The 19,955-nt window shown below is 40.2% G+C and overlaps 2 protein-coding genes across 2 annotated transcripts in view; both read left to right on the forward strand.

Annotated features, from left to right (window-relative positions):
• The window catches only part of LOC113893400 (antigen WC1.1-like), a 60,376-nt gene extending 57,806 nt beyond the window's left edge, over nt 1-2,570 (forward strand). The window contains 2 exon segments of the mRNA XM_027543402.1: nt 1,937-2,149; nt 2,335-2,570. Of these exon segments, the coding sequence (XP_027399203.1) occupies nt 1,937-2,149; nt 2,335-2,570 (449 nt within the window).
• An 8,330-nt stretch (nt 2,571-10,900) lies between these two features.
• LOC113893401 (antigen WC1.1-like) overlaps nt 10,901-19,955 on the forward strand; it is a gene marked incomplete at its 5' end in the record, with an annotated part of 30,344 nt that continues 21,289 nt past the window's right edge. Inside the window, 2 exons of the mRNA XM_027543404.1 lie at nt 10,901-11,219; nt 12,277-12,591. Coding sequence (XP_027399205.1) covers nt 10,901-11,219; nt 12,277-12,591 — 634 coding nt within the window. The remainder of the gene's footprint in view (nt 11,220-12,276; nt 12,592-19,955) is intronic.

Here is a 19,955-nt window from a genome sequence, read left to right on the forward strand (position 1 = left end):
TCTTTTAACAAGATAATTTGAAATAACCTGTCCTTAAGTTTGCTGATTCTTTGTTTTGGACAATAGTTTGCCTGAAGCACTCTTTTGAATTTTTCAGTTCAGTTATTGTATTCTTGAGTTTCAGCATTTCTGTCTGGTTTCTTCTTGTGGTTTTGTGTTTTTAGTATATGTGCTGCTGAAGTGAGCACTGTGTTTTCTATTTTTTAGTTAACTTTGCCATTTGTTCACGTACTTTTGAGTTTTGAAATTTTTCTCAAGCAGTTCATAAATCTTCATTTCTTCAGAGTAGTTGCTGGAGTTTTCTTGGTTTCCTTAAGTGGCATCTTATTTTGCAGATTCTTCATGATCTGTGTAGTCCTGCATTGGTGAGTGTGCATTTGAAGGAGCAGACACTTCTTCCAGAATTTCAACAAAATAAAGATTTGTTGAAATCTGATTTCAACCAATAAAGATCTACTGCCTTGTCCTTGAACTGATAGGACTGCCCTTGGTCTTGTGGTCCAGCAAAGCTGGAGTCAGGTTATGTAGCTGCTTCTGGGGCTGCTGTTGTGTCTCTGGTCAGTGGCCCTGTTGGCAGGTACATGGATGGGTGTCGCTTCCTCTGAGTGTTGAGGTGGGCAGGATTGCTTCCCTAGTGTAGTAGAGTGAGACTGAGCCTAGGTTGCAGGGTGCACTAGAATCTGCACTCATACTCATGTCCACAATTGACAGTCCTGTTGTCAGGGATGCCAAATGGTGTGACTCCTTCTGGATGTCTGGGCAGACAGGACTGCCTAGGACCATGGTGGTGCAGGGTTGTGCCACATCAGGGAGCAGTTTCTGAGTCAGTTCTGTCTGAAGTTGGCAGGCATGTTGCTGGGAGCACACTGTTTCTTTGGGAGAGTGAGGGTTGGGGATCCTCCTTTTTTATCATCTCACTGATGTCAGATATGAATACAGAATTAGCATGATGATAGAATTAAAATCAATTAATACCACTCCTTATGGTTCTTTATGATTTCTGTTTCAGAAGAAAAGTCTGTAGTAGGAACTCTTTGGCAAACTCACTGTTTTATAAATTTCCATTCAGAACTCATTCTCTCCCAGGTTTGTTGACAAATACCAAGTTTTCAAGAGAAATTTCTAAGACCATCCCTTCTCTCTCCTGTGACTTTCTGAGCTTACTTAACAGAACAGACTCATCTTTTTCCTATTTAGGTAATCTAAGAAATTCTTGGAATATTTTGTCATCAAAAATTATCAGAAAAATAAAATTTGGTACATTAAAAGTGGAATCTATTATTATGTTCAGTATTCTTCCTCTTGAGCCATTATTGTCTACAGGTTTGGCCAATGCAGTAATGGATCCAGCTATATGATTGTCTCTACTCGCTACACCAAGCAACTTGAGGAGTGGCACATGGGAGAAAAAACTGATTAGATTAGTAGCAGAAAGTCTCAGAAAAGCTTTCTAACTTTGTCCAGATGATCGATCTCTACACTCTCAGCCATTTTGCTCTGGTTTGGTTCTGCTCTTCATGTCTCTATATCAAGTTTGAGTGCCACCATTACATGTTATTTTCTGGGGCTCTGTAGATCCCAGGCTCCTAAATGAGAAACTTCTCTAACCAAAATAAACATATATATACCTGGCATTTAGCCAGACAGATGATTTGTCTTGGTCCCTGTAGTTTCCTGGACCTCAGAAAAGGAATTCACATTTCTAACCAACCTCAAAGTATACCTTGCTGGGATCCAGTCATTTGAAATTGACCCTGCTTCTGGGTTTCCTCTTTAGAAACTCGGTCATGAAAATGCAACTCTGACACTAACTGTTAAATTCTCAGTTCATGCTCAACTCCTGGAAAGTTTTCACACCATTGCCTGTGGCATATTGTTTTCAATTTGCAAGCAAGGAAAATGAAAACTCACTGTATTTGTCGTTATTTTTATCTAGGATCTGTGCGTCTGTTTGGAGGGGATAGGACCTGCTCAGGGCGTGTAGAAGTACATTCTGGAAAAGCCTGGATTCCAGTGTCTGATGGGAATTTCACACTCCCCACTGCCAAGGTCATCTGCGCAGAGCTGGGATGCGGCAAGGTTGCATCTGTCCTGAAACACATGCCTTCAGAGAGTCTGATGGGCCAGGTCTGGGCTGAGGAGTTCAGGTGTGAGGGGGAGGAGCCCGAGCTCCGGGTCTGCCCCAGAGTGCCCTGCCCAGGGGCACGTGTCACCACAGTGGAGCTGCTCAGGTTGCCTGTTCAGGTGAGATGTAGATCAGGACTAACCTCCCTGCACTCTTGTTGGGGTAAGAAAATCATGAGATTTTGCTGAAATCCTGTCTTCTTCTACTAGCGTACTCAGAAATCCGGCTCATGACAAACGGCTCCTCTCAGTGTGAGGGGCAGGTGGAGATGAACATTTCTGGACGATGGAGAGTGCTCTGTGCCTCCCACTGGAGTCTGGCCAATGCCAATGTTGTCTGTCGTCAGCTCGGCTGTGGAGTCGCCATCTCCACCCCCGGAGGACCACACTTGGTGGGCAGAGATGACCAGATCTCAACAGTCCGATTTCACTGTTTGGGGGACTGAGTCTTTCCTGTGGAGTTGCCCTGTGACTTCCCTGGGTGGTTCTGACTGTTCTCATGGTAACACGGCTTCTGTGATCTGCTCAGGTAAGAGAGAGGGAAGGGCTGTTGGTACTCAGGATGCTCCTGGAGTGATATGTCTCCAAGGGCAGGGAGGGAGGGAAAACTGACTTCAAATGTTAGATATTTCATGACGAAATATGGGTTTTGTCATTATTCATTCATGTTTCAGATCAGGGCAAGAAGCATAAAGGAGAATACATATTTTAAGTAAACATAGCTATTTAAGTATAATCATAGTGAACAATATATAAGCAAAAAGGGTATACCTCAGTCAGAGATTTTTCCCCACTGAACCATGTGAGAATTTCTATGCCCATCAGTTTCCTTTACCTGATAACCTCAGCATGTATTTCTTAAGACATCATTCAAATTCAGGAAATTTCAATTTCACACATTATTAACAATTTTGAAATACATCTGAACTTGAAATTGTTTTGTTTTAAAGTTATAGTAGAAAGGTTTAACTACAAATTCAGTATTTTTAATAAATCAGAATTATTCAGATTTTCTATTCATCCATATGTCATTTCAAATGGAACTATTCAAAGAATTTCTCTACTTCAGCTAATTGTGTAAAAGTCTTGGCAAAGAGGGAATGATGTCAGCATCATGGTGGTTTGCTTCTTTCCTATTTGCTTCTCTTTTTAACAACTAATTAACCATACATCCATGATTAAAAGTGCCTCTGTGAAAGTTGTGGGATCCATAACTTATATCAAAGGACCAGGAAGATGGTCACTCACCTGGGCATCCAGTAATAGGTGGGTAGACATTGGTACAGACTGGAGCCAGCAGGAGTAGTGAAGCTGTCCCAGCCCCCTGGGCCATGGTCAGGGAAAACATGGAGAAACATGGTGAGTGCTCATTTGGTCAGATACCTATAGAAATTGTTAGAAGTCCAGGATTCCTGAAGGGAGAGTTCATTACTCTGTTGGAGCCAAAAAAGTTAAGTTTGAATTATTGGGGAGGATTAAAGGATTTTGCCAGTGCTGCTCCTTACCCCGAGGTGACAGCATAAATTTGAACTAGTTGGTGGGGCCTCTCTCATGGGCGAAAAGGAAAGCAATGAGCTAGTGCCCACTTGATATTGCTGGGGAAACCAATTTCTTTCCAGCAGCACCCAGAGTTCTAGGGCTGAACCTCCATGACTGAGGCAAGAGAGGAAATATGAAAGATCATTAAAAATGTCAAAGAGTGTAAAAGGGATGCAATTCCTGCGACTACACTCAGTGCTTCAGCAGGAAGCCCATCCATAAGCCTCTAGGAGAATGTCACCCAAAGATCTCTCTCCCTGGGCCTGTAGGTACTCCAAGTCCCTGAGGGTACTAAATCTTTAGTAAATCATCTTTACTACCACCCTTCTGACAGCTGCTTTTGTGTGTTTCCAAGTGTGGAAATGAAAGCAAACTCCAGTAAATGGAGTGATCTTAAAAAACAGACTAGGGTCTGTGGGCAGGGAGGTAACCACAGGCTTGAGCTGTAGCTCAACATTCTGCAAAACAGAAGAGAGGTTTTCAGCAGCCTGTTGAGTTTTATGGACCAAATAAGACATAAAAGCTTAAGGTATTTTCTATAAGATGAAGCAATAAATATAGAGTGAATCTATATAAGGTCAGAGAAGAGTATATACCACCTGAAGGTAATCAGTAAAAATATAATGTGGTGTCTGCTACATCTAAGTCAAAAGCAGCAAAGCAAAATTTCAAGGAACTTGAAGAATTAAAGAAAGTAGTCATCACCAAAGAGTAACAGTAACTTTTCAAAACTGACAAAGACACATGTCAATGACATGGATCTTTGCAATCTAGCTTATAAAGAACCCAATTCAGCTGTTTTGAGGAAACTGAATGAGCTGTAAGAAAAGACAGAAAGGCAATTCAATGAAATAAGGGCAACAATAGATGAAAAAATAAGAAGTTTAATAAAGAGAAGTTATAAAAAGAACCAAACAGAAATTCTGGTGCTGAGGAGTTTAATGAATGAAATGGGGAAAAATGCAGCAAAGAGCATCTACAACAGAGTAGATCAAATTAAAGATAGACTCAGTGGTCAAAAATGAGTAAAAAGGGAAGAATATATCCTATGTGACTTATGGGTCTATGCTAACATAAAAATGTCTAGGAGAAGAGAGGGGGAGGGTGGGAGAAATTGTATTTAAATGAATAATAGCTGTGAATTTTTCTAACTTGGGGAGAGGCTTGAAAATTCAAGCTGATAAAACTAATAGGTAACCTTATAATCCTAATGCAAAAGACCTTTTCTCAGAAACATAATTCAACTGTAAAAACCAAAGACAAAGAATCATAAAAGTAGCAGAAAAAATATTGAATAAAGTGAAATAACTAAATGATTATTTAGCATACTGTTTAAAATTTGAAACTCTGCTGGTCACATGCAGGACCAGCTAGTTCACATTGCTTAGGGTTGATGTGATTGCTTAGATTGATGACTAACATAGAGTTCATCCATGTACACAGACTGTCTTCACTAATGACCAATGAACCATAAACCAAACATAAGTGGTACTATTTTATACCAGCAAAGTCTAGGGAGAAATTGGGAAAATTCCATTTATTATAGTATAAAAACTATTAAATATGTAGGAAGAAACTTAAAATATCTAAAGGGCTTTCATTGAAAGTCACAGAGCATTTAAAATATAAAAATGGATACCATGTTCATGGATTAGAAAACTTAATAGGCTGTCAATTCTCTTCACTTAGTACACAAAATAAATCTAATCCTAATAAAAAGCCAAGCAATATTTTTGTAGAACTTTACAAGCAAATTCTAAATATTTATTTAAATGTGAAAGAAGTGAAATGGACAAAACAATTTTGAAAACGAAGGGCCAAAAAGAACTTCAAGTTTCCTACTGCATGTCCACAGCAACATGGCCATTGAATAAGAATAGCTAAATAGATCAACAGAACACAATAAAGTTTAGTAACAGACCCAAACCCATGTATGTGTTGAAATTGTACAAAGGCATAGAGATATTTCAAAGGGGAAAATATATTCTCTTCAAAAATGATCCACTAATTGAATATCTTCATGGGATGGGGGGATGAACCATGATCCTGATTTCACATCATAAGCGCCATTCCCCTCATCCTCACCCTGAAGAAAAATCCCAGTCCATCAGGGTAGCTCAAATAAATGGTTATTCCCATATTAAATTTAATTATAAAACTGGTAGAAGAAAACATAAGAAACATTATTATGATTGTGGAGTAGGCAAACATTTCCTAAGTCAGATAAGACATTAACCATTAAAAAATGAGACGTGATTTTCATTAAAATTAAAACTTTTTGATTTTTGAAAAAAAATTAAGACAATAAAATGGCATTCAACTAACAGGGAGAAGTTAATTGCAATACATAGTGAAGAGGAACTAAAAAGCTTCTTGATCAAAGTGAAAGAGGAGAGTGAAAAAGTTGGCTTAAAGCTCAACATTCAGAAAACGAATATCATGGCATCTGGTCCCATCACTTCATGGCAAATAGATGGGGAAACAGTGGAGACAGTGTCAGACTTTATTTTCTGGGGCTCCAAAATCACTGTAGATGGTGATTGCAGCCATGAAATTAAAAGACTCTTACTCCTTGGAAGGAAAGTTATGACCAACCTAGATAGCATATTCAAAAGCAGAAACATTACTTTGTCAACAAGGTTCGTCTAGTCAAGGCTATGGTTTTTCCAGTAGTCATGTATGGATGTGAGAGTTGGACGGTGAAGAAAGCTGAGTGCTGAAGAACTGATGCTTTTGAACTGTGGTGTTGGAGAAGACTCTTGAGAGTCCCTTGGACTGCAAGGAGATCCAACCAGTCCATTCTAAAGGAGATCAGTCCTGGGTGTCTTTGGAAGGAATGATGCTAAAGCTGAAACTCCAGTACTTTGGCCACCTCATGCAAAGAGTTGACTCATTGGAAAAGACTCTGATGCTGGGAGGGATTGGGGGCAGGAGGAGAAGGGGACGACAGAGGATAAGATGGCTGGATGGCATCACTGACTCGATGGAGGTGAGTCTGAGTGAACTCTGGGAGTTGGTGATGGACAGGGAAGCCTGTCATGCTGCAATTCGTGGGGTTGCAAAGAGTCGGACACGACTGAGCAACTGAAATGAACTGATATCTAACAAAGGACTTGTAATAAGAATAAGTGAAAAATTTATAACAGAAAAATAAGTAAAGAACTATCCAGTTTAAACATGGGCAAGATATTAAGAAAGACACTTTCCCAAAGATGATATACAAATGGCCAATAAGTAAATGAAAAGATATCAAATATCATTAGCTATTAAAGAAATTCAAATTAAAGTATGAGATATAAATTCACAAATTAGACTGGCTAGAATTAAGGAGACTGACAATTCCAAGTTTGGAGAAGGTTATTGATCCACTAGAACCTTTATACATTGCTTATGATAAAGTAAGAGAAAACAACTCTTAGCAACTCTATGTTACCCAAAATTTCTGTTACCCAAGAGGGATGAAAAGATATGTCCACAAAAAATTTAGGCAGAAAAGTCAGACCTGTTTATTTAAAAGAGGTAAGATAGTACAAGCCACTCTATGCCGGGGTCCAGCCCCGGCTGATCCAGGGTATTCGAAGGAGAGACGGCATAGGCGACCTATTTATTTAAATATTTATCAAAGATATAAAGAGTAATAGGATGAGGATAGCTCAGTGAGGAAATTCAGTGGAGAAAAGAGGCTGAAATAAGGATAGCTCAGTGAGGAAGTTCAGTGGAGAAAAGAGGCTGAATAATTCAGCCAGAAGGTAAGAAAAAGAACGACATGGTGAGACCAAGTTTCAGTGAACAAGGCCCGCACTTTTTTTTCCAAAGTAGTTGTTATACCTTAAGTTATGCATAGAGGATAATGGGGGAAGGGGTAGAGTCATGCAGCAAGCCAGGCTTTCTTCCTGCAAACTTATCATATGCAAAAGCTTAGGTGATTTGCATCATCTTTTGCCCTGGAGGCCTGTTAACATTTTAAGGCCCTTTCTTCAGAAAACTTATTTTTCTCTAAAGGTGATTGGTCAGGAGCCACCCTCCAAAAGCATTAGATAAAGTTGCATTCCTACAGAGCAAAGGTGTGGTGGGCTATAACAAGAAAAAGAATTAACTCAAGGGTCCCAGGTTACAAACATTAAAGCTACTACTTACACCAATTATATTAATCAATACACTGCCAGGGACACAGCAGGTACGGGATATGGAAACTTAGCAGCAAACATTGGCCCAACAAGTGAAAATCCCTTCACCAATACAATTTCTAATCAATCTTTTAACTACTCAGAAGAATCTGTGTTTAGACGGTTTAGAACATCTCCTGCCTCTCACAGTTGGGAGGCTCTGAACAATCACATGTGGCCAGAAAAAACCTATTCAGGCAGGCTAGAGGATTTCCAAAGGAGTTTGTAGGTTGAAACACTGTCACACCCAGGAATTATTAACTGGAGCTGTAAGCTAACTCTTTTTTCAGAGAGAGGTAGTGGGGGACAGCCCCCTGTAAAGTCAGAGGTGTAGCTGAAAGCACAAAGCAGAAAGTAGGCAGACTCTGGTTTTGGGGGTAGATGCTCGAGAATTTCCAGGGGGACCCCTGAGGCTCGATCCCGCTTTTGCGTATGCCGAGCCTCCTTCCTCATGACCTTTGTCATGGGCAGAGTTCCTCATGCTGGCTCCCAGCAGTGATAGAATTCCAGTTGAGCTATTCCAGATCCTGAAAGATGATGCTGTGGAAAGTGCTGCACTCAATATGCAGTATGCACTCAATATGCAATATGCCGGCTCCCGGCAACTCTAATTTTCTTTAGTGAAAGAAAGGAAAACTTTCTTTGGCATAGTCATACAATGTAAGACTTTAACAATAGAAAAAATAAGCTACTCATAAATCCAACTACACAGAAAATCTCAAAGCATGCTAAATGAAAGAAGCCATCTAAAAGGGATTCCATATTGTATGATTTTATTAAATTCTCAAAAAATACAACTAATCTATTATAATAAAAGACAGATCAGTATTTGCCTGGATCTGGGTTTGTGGGGCTTTTATTGGTTGCAAGAGGCACATAGGAACTTTGCGAATAATCCTATATATTCTGAATTTTAACTGTGATAATGGTTATGCTGGCATAGGCAATTGTCAAACTTATGAAAACATACTCAAAATATGTGTATTTTAATGCATGAAAATTATACCTCACTACAGAAGGTTTTGGAGAAGGAAATGGCAACCCACTCCAGTATTCTTGCCTGGGAAATCCCATGGATAGAGGAGACTGATGGGCTACAGCCCTTGAGGCCACAAAAGAGTCAAACATGACTTAGCTACAAAACAAATAACAGGAGATTTTACTATTTGTCTTTTGTTTTTAGCTTAATTCCACTTTAGTAAAAACAAAACAAAACAAAACATATTTTTAATTATTTTACCCTTTGAAAAAATTTTTGGATCTCACTTTTTGTATAATATATGATCAGCCTTGAAAAATGACCTATAAGTGCTTAGAATAAGGTGTATTCTCTAGTTTTGAGAGGTATGTTTGTTAAATCACCCCACTCAAATGTTCTAAATATTTAGTGACTGGCTTTGCTTGTTTTGCTCTATAGTTACTGAGACTGAAAAAAGGTGTTTCCGGTTACTGTTGCCGGGTAACAAAGTACTTCAAAATCTAGTCACTTACAGCAACCATTTTATTTTGCATAAATATCAACATATATTTTTCTTTCAGCCCCAATTGTATTTCCTCACTTCCTTTCAATCCTCATTGACAGCATTGCCCAAGCCCATTAGGCTTCTGCTAATAACCTCCTTCACCCCTTCTAGCTTCTGCCTGTTACTTTGTTCCAAAAGCAATGTCATGTGTTTTAGGTGGCATCCCAAATTTGGGCCATTATGGATAAAGATGCTATGCATATGCATATACAAGTTGTTCTGAAAACAAACACTTCAGTTGTCTTCAGTAAATACTTAAGCTAAGCTAAGTCGCTTCAGTCGTGTCCAACTCTGTGTGACCCCATAGATGGCAACCCACCAGGCACCTCCGTCCCTGGGATTCTCCAGGCAAGAACACTGGAGTGGGTTGCCATTTCCTTCTGCAATGTAGGAAAGTGAAAAAGTGAAAGTGAAGTCGTTCAGTCGTGTCCGACTCTTTGCGACCCCATGGACTGCAGCCTACCAGGCTCCTCTGTCCGTGGGAGTTTCCAGGCAAGAGTACTGGAGTGGGGTGCCATTGCCTTCTCCAGTAAATACTTAGTAGTGTGGTAATTATAAGTGTTTGGTTACTATTGCTGCATAACCAAATTTCCAACAAAACTTACCATCCTAAAACCCCTTTTTACTTTTGCTCACGATTTCCTGGAGTTTGGAAAGGAATTTGGGAAGCGCTCTGATTTGTACTGTCTTGGAGTCTCATCAGGTTGTAGCCCAGTATCAGCTGGGCTGACGTCATCTGAGGACACAACTGGGCTGCGGATACAAGATGGTTCATGAGGACAAGCCTGGCAACTGGAAGGTCACCTGGGTTGAACTGAGTGACCAGAGACCTGCATATGACCATCTCCACACGATGAGTGTCTCAACAGGGCAGACTTGCCCTAAAGCAAAAGTCCTCAGTGATTTCACAGGAGGCTGCATGCGTTTTCAGACCTAGTGCTGAAAGTCAAGCAACTTTATCTTAACTCCCTTCTGTTACTACAGAGTCGGGCATGACTGGGAAGGCTTGGCATGCATTCATGCATTGGAGAAGGAAATGGCAGCCCACTCCAGTATTCTTGCCTGGAGAATCCCAAGGAGAGAGGAGTCTGGTGGGCTGCCGTCAGACACGACTGAAGTGACTTAGCAGCAGCAGCAGCATTATAACTTACTAGGAATTCACAAAGGTCAGCAGAACTTCAAGAGAGGGAGACACATTCACTTCTCAGTGAATGTAACAGCAAAGATTATGTGCTGCTGTTCAGTCGCTCAGTCGTGTCCAATTCTTTTCTATCCCCTGGACTGCAGCACGCCAGGCTTCTCTATCCTTCACTATCTTCCGGTAACTCATGTCCCTCTGATCATTGCTATTTCTGCAGGAAACCAGACCCAGGTGCTGCCCCAGTGCAGCGACTCCCTTTCTGAACCAACAGGCTCTGCAGCCTCAGAGGAGAGTGCCCCCTACTGCTCAGGTGAGGGTCCTACAGGACAGAAGACGCTTCTCGTCCGCAGCCCCCCACCACCCCCACCCCTGCCTGGGTACCGCCCCATTGTCCAATTTCTCTCTCCTCAGACAGCAGACAGCTCCGCCTGGTAGATGGGGGCGGTCACTGCGCCGGGAGAGTGGAGATTCTTGACCAGGGCTCCTGGGGCACCATCTGTGATGATGGCTGGGACCTGGACGATGCCCACGTGGTGTGCAGGCAGCTGGGCTGTGGACAAGCCCTCAATGCCACGACATCTGCTCACTTCGGGGCAGGATCAGGACCCATCTGGCTGGACGACCTGAACTGCACAGGAAAGGAGTCTCACTTGTGGAAGTGCCCTTCCCGGGGCTGGGGGCAGCACGACTGCAGACACAAGCAGGACGCGGGGGTCATCTGCTCAGGTCTGGGCTGCACACTGTCCGCAGGAAGGGGGAGGGGTGTGGCCCTGGAAGAAAGGAGTCTGAGTCCTGAGGGATAGATGCTGAAAGGACCAGAGAAGAAGGCTTCCTCCCATGGAGCCTATGTTTCCAGCAGACGTGAAGACTAAGTGCTTTCACTTCCTTCTGCAGCAGCTGAGAGTCTGGTCCTTTGTTCTCAGCAGTGTTTCCTGGTAGAGCCGTTTCTTGCGGTTTCCACATGAAAGCAGGGCTCTCCTTCAGTTCCCTGTGGTAGTACAGTCTGGTGATCCTGTTGACATTGTAATGAAAGCACAGATTTACTCTGTTCAGTTCTATATCCTAGGAGTCTGACAAGGGTCTCCGTAGACCAACACCCCAGTGTCCACAGGGTTGCGTTCTTCCTGGAGGCCCTGGGGAGAACTCGTTTGCCAGTCTTTTCTGGTTCCTATGGCCTCATTCCTTGGCTTGGAGCCCATCTTCTTCTTCAGACAACATTCCCTCCCCTGACCATTCCTCAGTGTCTCATCTTCCTCTAACCACACTCAGGAAGAGTATTCCAATTTTAGGGATAATTAGATTGGGTTTATATGGTTAATTCATAATATTGCAGGTTAGTTTCACCATCCCAAGCTCCTAAGTTTCTTGTCTTAATAATGTCTGTAAAACCCCTTTTGAAATATAAGGCAACATTCACAGGATTGAAAGACTGGAACATAGACATTTGTGGGTTCACTGTTCTGCCTGTTTCTCCACTACCCACATCCCTTTCACATGCTCTTTTACAGGTTTTATCAGGAAACAAGGCTCAGGGCCCTTCCCTGCAGGTGCCTATGTTGGTCTTTCTCTCTGTTCGTATTCACTACATCATTGTGGTAGAAATAGAAAGACAGACATTAATGGACAAAGTCAAGTAAAAGGGAGACAGATTTCAGTCTTGTCACCTAGTGGGTATCTCCTCAGCTGGGTCAGGGGTGAGTGTTCACGATTTCTGGGAAAGAGGAAAACCCAGAGCACTGAGGGGAAAGCTCACTGTGTCCTGTCTCCTCTCTTTCAACCTTAGAGTTCCTGGCCCTCAGGATGGTGAGCGAGGACCAGCAGTGTGCTGGGTGGCTGGAAGTTTTCTACAACGGGACCTGGGGCAGTGTCTGCCGTAACCCCATGGAAGACATCACTGTGTCTGTGATCTGCAGACAGCTTGGCTGTGGGGAGAGTGGAACCCTCAACACTATTGTTGGTCTCAGAGAAGGTTCTAGACCCCAGTGGGTAGATGGAATTCGGTGTCGGAGCACTGATACCTCTCTCTGGCAGTGTCCTTCTGACCCTTGGAATTACACTTCCTGCTCTCCAAAGGAGGAAGCCTATATCTCGTGTGCAGGTGACTTGCTGTCTGTTTCTCTGTGTCTGTCCCAACCCTGTAGGATGTCAGTAGTGAGATTTTATATTTTAAACTATCTAAGTGATGAGTTAAAGTTGGGTCCACAAAATGACGTTAGGATGGAGCTAATTTAATCCACATTTCAACCTTGTTATTTAGAGTTTTAATTTGGATATAATTCATATAACATTGTATTAGTTTCAGGTGTTAAATGTAAAGCTTATATATTTCTGTATATTGGTAAATGATCACCACAATAACTCTAGTAATATCCATCACCATGTATCATTACAATTTTTTGATTATGAGGAGAATTTTTCTTACCAACTTTCAAGTATATAATACAGATTCATTGTAGTCACCATGCTGTACATTACATCTTCATGGAATTCACTTTAGAACTGCACGTTTGTACCTTTAGACTACCTCCACTTGTTTTGCCCACATCAATCCACCTCTGGCAACCACCAAACTGTTCTCTGCATCTCTGAACCCCCTTTTTTTGGTATTTGATTTAAGAGTCCACATATAAATTAGATCATATGGTATTTATTTCACTTAGCATAATGCCCTCAAGGTTCATCCATGTTGCTACACATGGCAAGATTTTCTTCTTTTTGTTGGCTGGACATACGTACATATCACCATTTATCCATCAGTGAAGACTTACGTTGTTTGGCTATTGTAAATAATGCTGCAATGAACATTTGGTTGCACAGTTTTTTCAAGTTGGTATTTTGTTTCCTTCAGATAAATACCCAGAAGTGAAATTGATGAACCATATGACAGTTTTATTTTTAATTTTTGGAGAGCCTCAATACTGTTCTCCATAGGGGCTGCATCAACTCACATTCCCCCCTCCCTGCCCCGCCCAACTGTGCACAAGGTTTGCCTTTTCTCCGAGTTTTCACCAACTCCTGTTTTTTCTTGTCTTTTGGATAAAAGCCATTCTAACAGATGTGAGATATTACCCCATTATAGTTTGATTTGCATTTTTCTGATGACATAACATTGTGCGCCTTTTCATCTACCTCTTGGCCCTCTTTATGTCTTCTTTGAAAAAAAAAATGTCTATTCAGGTCTTCTGCCCATTTTTAATCAGATTGTCTGTTGGTTTGCTTTTGCTATTGAGATGTATGAATTCTTTAAGTATTTTGGATATTAACCCTTGTCAGAAATGTAATTTGCAAATATTTTCCCCAACTCCATAAATTACGTTTTCATTTTGTGACCCTTTCCCTTTGTTGTGCAGAAGTTTTTTAGCTTTCTGTAGTTTCAATGCTTATTTTTTCTCTTGTTGCTTTTGGCATCAAACCCAAAATATCCTCATGATGATTGATGTTAGGACCTTTTCACCCTAATTTTTCTTTAGGATTTTTAAAATAATTTTTAAAATTTATTTATTTTTGGCTGTGCTGGGTCTTTGTTGCTGCATGGGGTTTTCTCTAATTGCAGTGAGCAGGGCTACTCTTCATTGCATTGCACAGGCTTCTTATTGCAGTGGCTTCTTTTGTGGAGGAGAACAGGCTGGAGGGCACCGAGCTTCAGTAGTTGTGGCATGTGGGCTTGACAGTTGGCGTTCCCGGGCTCTAAAGCACAGGCTCAACAGTTGTGGTGAATGGGCTGAGTTGCTCCGTGGCATCTGGGATCTTCCTGGATCAAGGATCACACTTGAGTCTCCTGCATTGGTGGGTGGATTCTTTACCACAGCCACAAGGGAAGTCCCTCTTCTAGGATTTTTATGGCTTCAGGACTTATGATCAAAGTCTTTAATCCATTTTGAGTTAATTTTTGTGAATGGTGTAAGTTTTTCAGTTTCATTCTTTTGCGTGTAACCATCCAGCTTTCACAACACCATTTTTGAAGAGACAGTCCTTTCCCAATGCTATAATCTCTACTTTTTTGTCATAAATTAATTGACCACATATATTTGGGTTTATTTCTGGGATCTCTATTCTGTTCCAGTGATTTTTGTGTCCATTTTTTATAGCAATACCATACTGTTTGATTAATACAGCTTTGTAATATAGTTTGAAATCAGGAAGCACGACCCTTCTGTCATTCCGTCTCAAGATTTCTTTGGCTATTCACTTTTTTTTTGTGGTTCCACACAAATTTCAGAATTCTTTGTTCCATATTTGTGAAAATTTTCATTGAAATTTGGATAAGGATGGTAGCAATCTGTAGGTTGCTTTGTGTAGTGTGATCATTTTAACAATATTAGGTCTTCCAATCCATGAGTGCAGAATATCTTTCAATTTATTTGTGCCTTCTTTAATATCTTTCACAATGTGTTAAAGTTTTCAATAGTGTCTCAGTTTTGACTCTTCCTTTCAGATTTGGATGTTTTTATTTTCTTTTGCTTGCTTGATGATTCTGACTAGAACTACCAAAACTATGTTGAATAAAAGTGATGAGAGTAGGCATTTTTGCCTTGTGTTTGACCTCAGAAGAAAAGCTTTTAGCTTTTTACAGTTGAGTAGGATGTTCGCTGAGGGTTTGTCATATGATATTTATTTTGTTGAGGTATAATCCCTTTATATCTACTTTGTAAAGACCTTTTGTATCATAAACAGCTGTTGAATTTTGTCAAATATTTGTTCTTCATGTGTTGAAAGGGTATGATTTTTGCCTTTATCTTATTTGGTATATCACGTTGATTTAATTTGTGAATATTGAACCATCCTTCCATCCTTGTTGGTCTTGGTGTTGTTATTATTATTGTTGTTCAGTCATTAAGTTGTGCTTGATACTTTGTGATCCAATGGACTATAGCTGGCTAGGCTCCTCTGTCTTAGATTTCCCAGGCAAGAATACTGGAGTGGGTTGTCCAGTATTCTCTTCATGTATTATTGAATTTGGTTTTCTAATATTTTGTTGAGGATTTTTGCATCTATATTTATTTGGGATATTAGCCAGTATTTTCTTTTCTTGTGGTGTCCTTGTCTGGTTTTGGTATCAGGATAATCTCGGCCTCATAAAATGGCTTTGTAAGTGTTCCTTTCATCCTTTTTGGAAGAGTTTAAGAGGGCTCCAGTGCCTTATACCATTACACTGGGAATTGGAATTTCAACAAAAATTGTTGGTGGGGTGACAAATAGTCAAACCATAGCACCTTACTTCCTTCAACATTTCTCTCTCTCTTATTCCCCACCTTCCACACACACCCCATTCAGGTATACCTTGCATGATATGTTGGGCAGTGCCTGAAATCTACAAATGAGATAATGAGATAGATTAAAGTAAATGAGATAGATATTTCAAAAGCAGAGATTTGTCCCTTTCCTTGCCTCTGTTTCTTCATTTCTTTGTCTTTTCATTCAAAGGCCAAAGTAGTGTTAAACTATTGGACTTTTATTTATGATATTTTTTCAACAATAAAGCACCATAAAATGGGTTGTGGTGAAGTCTCTAACCCTGAAAGTGAGCAATCACCTCACAGAGGCCCTGCCATCATTTTTTGAGAGGTTCTCTGCATGAAGAGGTAGCAAGTTTGGTAGGATGATGTGGAAAGAATACACAAGTTCTCATATTTTATGACAAGAGCCATTTACACTTCCATTTTCTTGTGTTTTTTGAACTTACGTGTATTTCTTTCACTTACAATTCTTTTGTGTCTTTTTTGGGTTAATTTTGCTTCCTCTAAATACAAATCTTTCTTAGAAAATTTATTTGAGTCTACTGCACACATTTCTGCCTTACTAGGTAGCTATTTGTTTTTTTTTTTTCCCCTGACTTTTACTATATATTCCCTTTTTAAAGAGTTTTCTCTCTTTATAGCAATCTTTGCTTGACCAATGTCATACTGAATAACACATAACAGTAGCTTAGAATTTATTTAATAATTGTCTATTGAAAATTGCATAAGTGGGGCTTCCCGGGTGGTCCAGCAGTTAAAAATCCACCTGTCAATGCAGAGGACATGAATCTGATCTCCCATCCAGGAAGTAGTAAAGAACCTGCCTGCCAGTGCAGAAGATATAAGAGATGCAGGTTTGATCCCTGGGTCTGGAAGATTCTCTGGAGGAGGGCATGGGAACTCACTCCAGTATTCATGCCTGGAGAATCCCATGAACAGGTGAGCCTGGCAGGCTACAGTCCATTGGGTCACAAGAGTTGGACACGACTGAAGAAACAGCACACACATGCACACACCCCAGGAAGATTTCATATGCCATGGAAGAACTAAGCCTGTGCACCACAACTAGAGAAAGCCTACGTGCAGCGCCAACACCCAGTACAGCCAAAAATAAATTTATGAAAAGCTTTTTAAAAATCACATAAGTGGAAATTTGAATATAAATTAATTCTGTGCTTATGTACTAATTATTTTTTATATGCACCATTATAAGAAAACATCACTATTAATTTATATTTGCTTTACTATTTTGCTGATTACCATGAATTTAAAGAAATTCTATTTCACTGAATTTTATTCGTCTACATATTCATTCAATAAATATTTATCAAGCCCCATCATGGTATTTAGAAAAGCTTCTCCATGCATTCTTGTTGAACGGTGAATGTGCAATCACCATCTTAATAGCAGAAACATTGGGTAAATAAGATATGCAAGGTCCTTGCTCTAGTGGAACTTTCATTCAGGGGTATATATGTGTGTGTATTTGTCGTGGAATGTGGACATGATAAACAAGTAAATACTTAAAGGTATTTCAGATAAGATATCTTCCATCATTGTTTATATTTTTTCTCTAGAATGTTTAAAATTTCATTTATTTATAGGAACTCTCTACAAATTAACACCACTTACTGCTTTTCTTAAATACTTCTGAAAGTACCCCATTTTTTGCATATGTCTTTAGGGTTGTGTATGTGGTGTGGTTATATGATCAAATATACTATGTTTTACTTTTATGAATTCTGCCTTTAATGCAGTGTTTCAGATGCCATTCTTCATCTCAAAATAGCTTTTAATCAGATTATTTTCTTTGACGATATAGGAGGTTTTTTTTTTGTTGTTTTTTTTTACAAAAAATTCTTTTTTTTTTTTAACTTTACAATATTGTATTGGTTTTGCCATATATCGAAATGAATCCGCCACAGGTATACATGTGTTCCCCATCCTGAACCCTCTTCCCCCCTCCCTCCCCATACCATCCCTCTGGGTCGTCCCAGTGCACCAGCCCCAAGCATCATATTATTTTCTTCAAATAATTTTATAATTTGAGTAAAGAATATCTATAACCTTAAGTTCAGTTCAGTCGCTCAGTCATGTCCCACTCTTTGCGACCCCATGAATTGCAGCATGCCAGGCCTCCCTGTCCATCACCAACTCCCAGAGTTCACTCAGACTCACGTCCATCAAGTCAGTGATGCCATCCAGCCATCTCATCCTCTGTTGTCCTCTTCTCCTCCTGCCCCCAATCCCTCCCAGCATCAGAGTCTTTTCCAATGAGTCAACTCTTTACATGAGGTGGCCAAAGTACTGGCGTTTCAGCTTTAGCATCATTCCTTCCAAAGAAATCCCAGGGCTGATCTTCTTCAGAATGGACTGGTTGGATCTCCATGCAGTCCAAGGGATTCTCAAGAGTCTTCTCCAACACCACAGTTCAAAAGCATCAATTCTTCGGTGCTCAGCCTTCTTCACATTCCAAATCTCACATCCATACATGACCACAGGAAAAACCACAACCTTGACTAGACAGACCTTTTTTGGCAAAGTAATGTCTCTGCTTTTGAATGTGCTATCTAGGTTGGTCATAACTTTCCTTCCAAGGAGTAAGCGTCTTTTAATTTCATGGCTGCAGTCACCATCTGCAGTGATTTTGGAGCCCAGAAAAATAAAGTCTGACACTGTTTCCACTGTTTCCCCATCTATTTCCCATGAAGTGATGGGACCAGATGCCATGATCTTCGTTTTCTGAATGTTGAGATTTAAGCCAACTTTTTCACCCTCCTCTTTCACTGTATTCAAGAGGCTCTTTAGTTCCTCTTCACTTTCTGCCATAAGGGTGGTGTCATCTGCGTATCTGAAGTGATTGATATTTCTCCTGGCAATCTTGATTCCAGCTTGTTTTTCTTCCAGTCCAACATTTCTCATGATGTACTCTGCATATAAGTTAAATAAGCAGAGTGACAATATACAGCCTTGACATACTCCTTTTCCTCTTTGGAAACAGTCTGTTGTTCCATGTCCAGTTCTAACTGTTTCTTCCTGACCTGAATACAGATTTCTCAAGAGGCAGGTCAGGTGGTCTGGTACTCCCATCTCTTGAAGAATTTTCCAGTTTATTGTGATCCACACAGTCGAAGGCTTTGGCATAGTCAATAAAGCAGAAATAGATGTTTTTCTGGAACTCTCTTGCTTTTTCCATGATCCAGCGGATGTTGGCAATTTGATCTCTGGTTCCTCTGCCTTTTCTAAAACCAGCTTGTACATCAGGAAGTTCACGATTCACGTATTGCTAAAGCCTGGTTTGGAGAATTTTGAACATTACTTTACTAGCATGTGAGATGAATCTATAACCTTACTGAATCTGAATTTATTTTACTGTGTGTGATGTTGTAATATCATCAACATATACAAATTACATTTTAGATACCTGATAATTTAGTTCCTCACCAAATAAATATACATTATTTCATGATTTCATGGATATGACACCAAAAGAACAGGCAAAAATAGACAATTTGCAACATATATAAGGAAATCCTAAAACTCAAGTGCAAAACAACAACAAGAAAAAAAGCATAATAACCCAATTAAAAAATTAACCAGAGACTTGAATGGACAGTTCTCCAAAGAAGATATAGAAATAGCCAATAGGTACAGGAAAATATGCTCAACATTATTAGTCATCAGGGAAATGTAAATCAAAACCATAAGAGATATCATTTTACACCTCTCAAAATGGCTATGATTAAAAAAAAAAGAATAAGTGTTGGCAAGGTTGTGGAGAAATTGAATATCTTCTGAGTATTTATCCACATTAGATATGTAAATTTAATCTCAATAAAACTATGACCAAAAATTTTGTATGATTTATAGTGACATTTCTTCACTCTTGGTATTGTTAACTTCATTTTCTCTTTGTTCTCGTTAGTATTGCTCAGTGGTTATCAGTTTTCAAGGAGCCATGTTTGAAAGGTTTTCCTCTGTTTTCTCTATCATGCTTACCTTGGGCTTCCCTGGTGGCTCAGCAGTAAAGAATCCACTTGCAATGCAGGAGACCACCTGCAATGCAGGAGACCACCTGCAACACAGGAGATGCAGGTTCAATCTCTGGGTTAAGAAGATTCCGTGGAGAAGGAAACGGCAACCCTCTCCAATATTCTTTCCTAAAATCCCATGGACAGAGGAGCCTGGTGGGCCACAGTCCATGGAGTCGCAAGAGTAGGACTTG

Source organism: Bos indicus x Bos taurus, chromosome 5, assembly GCF_003369695.1.
Source record: "Bos indicus x Bos taurus breed Angus x Brahman F1 hybrid chromosome 5, Bos_hybrid_MaternalHap_v2.0, whole genome shotgun sequence".
Taxonomy (NCBI): domain Eukaryota; kingdom Metazoa; phylum Chordata; class Mammalia; order Artiodactyla; family Bovidae; genus Bos; species Bos indicus x Bos taurus.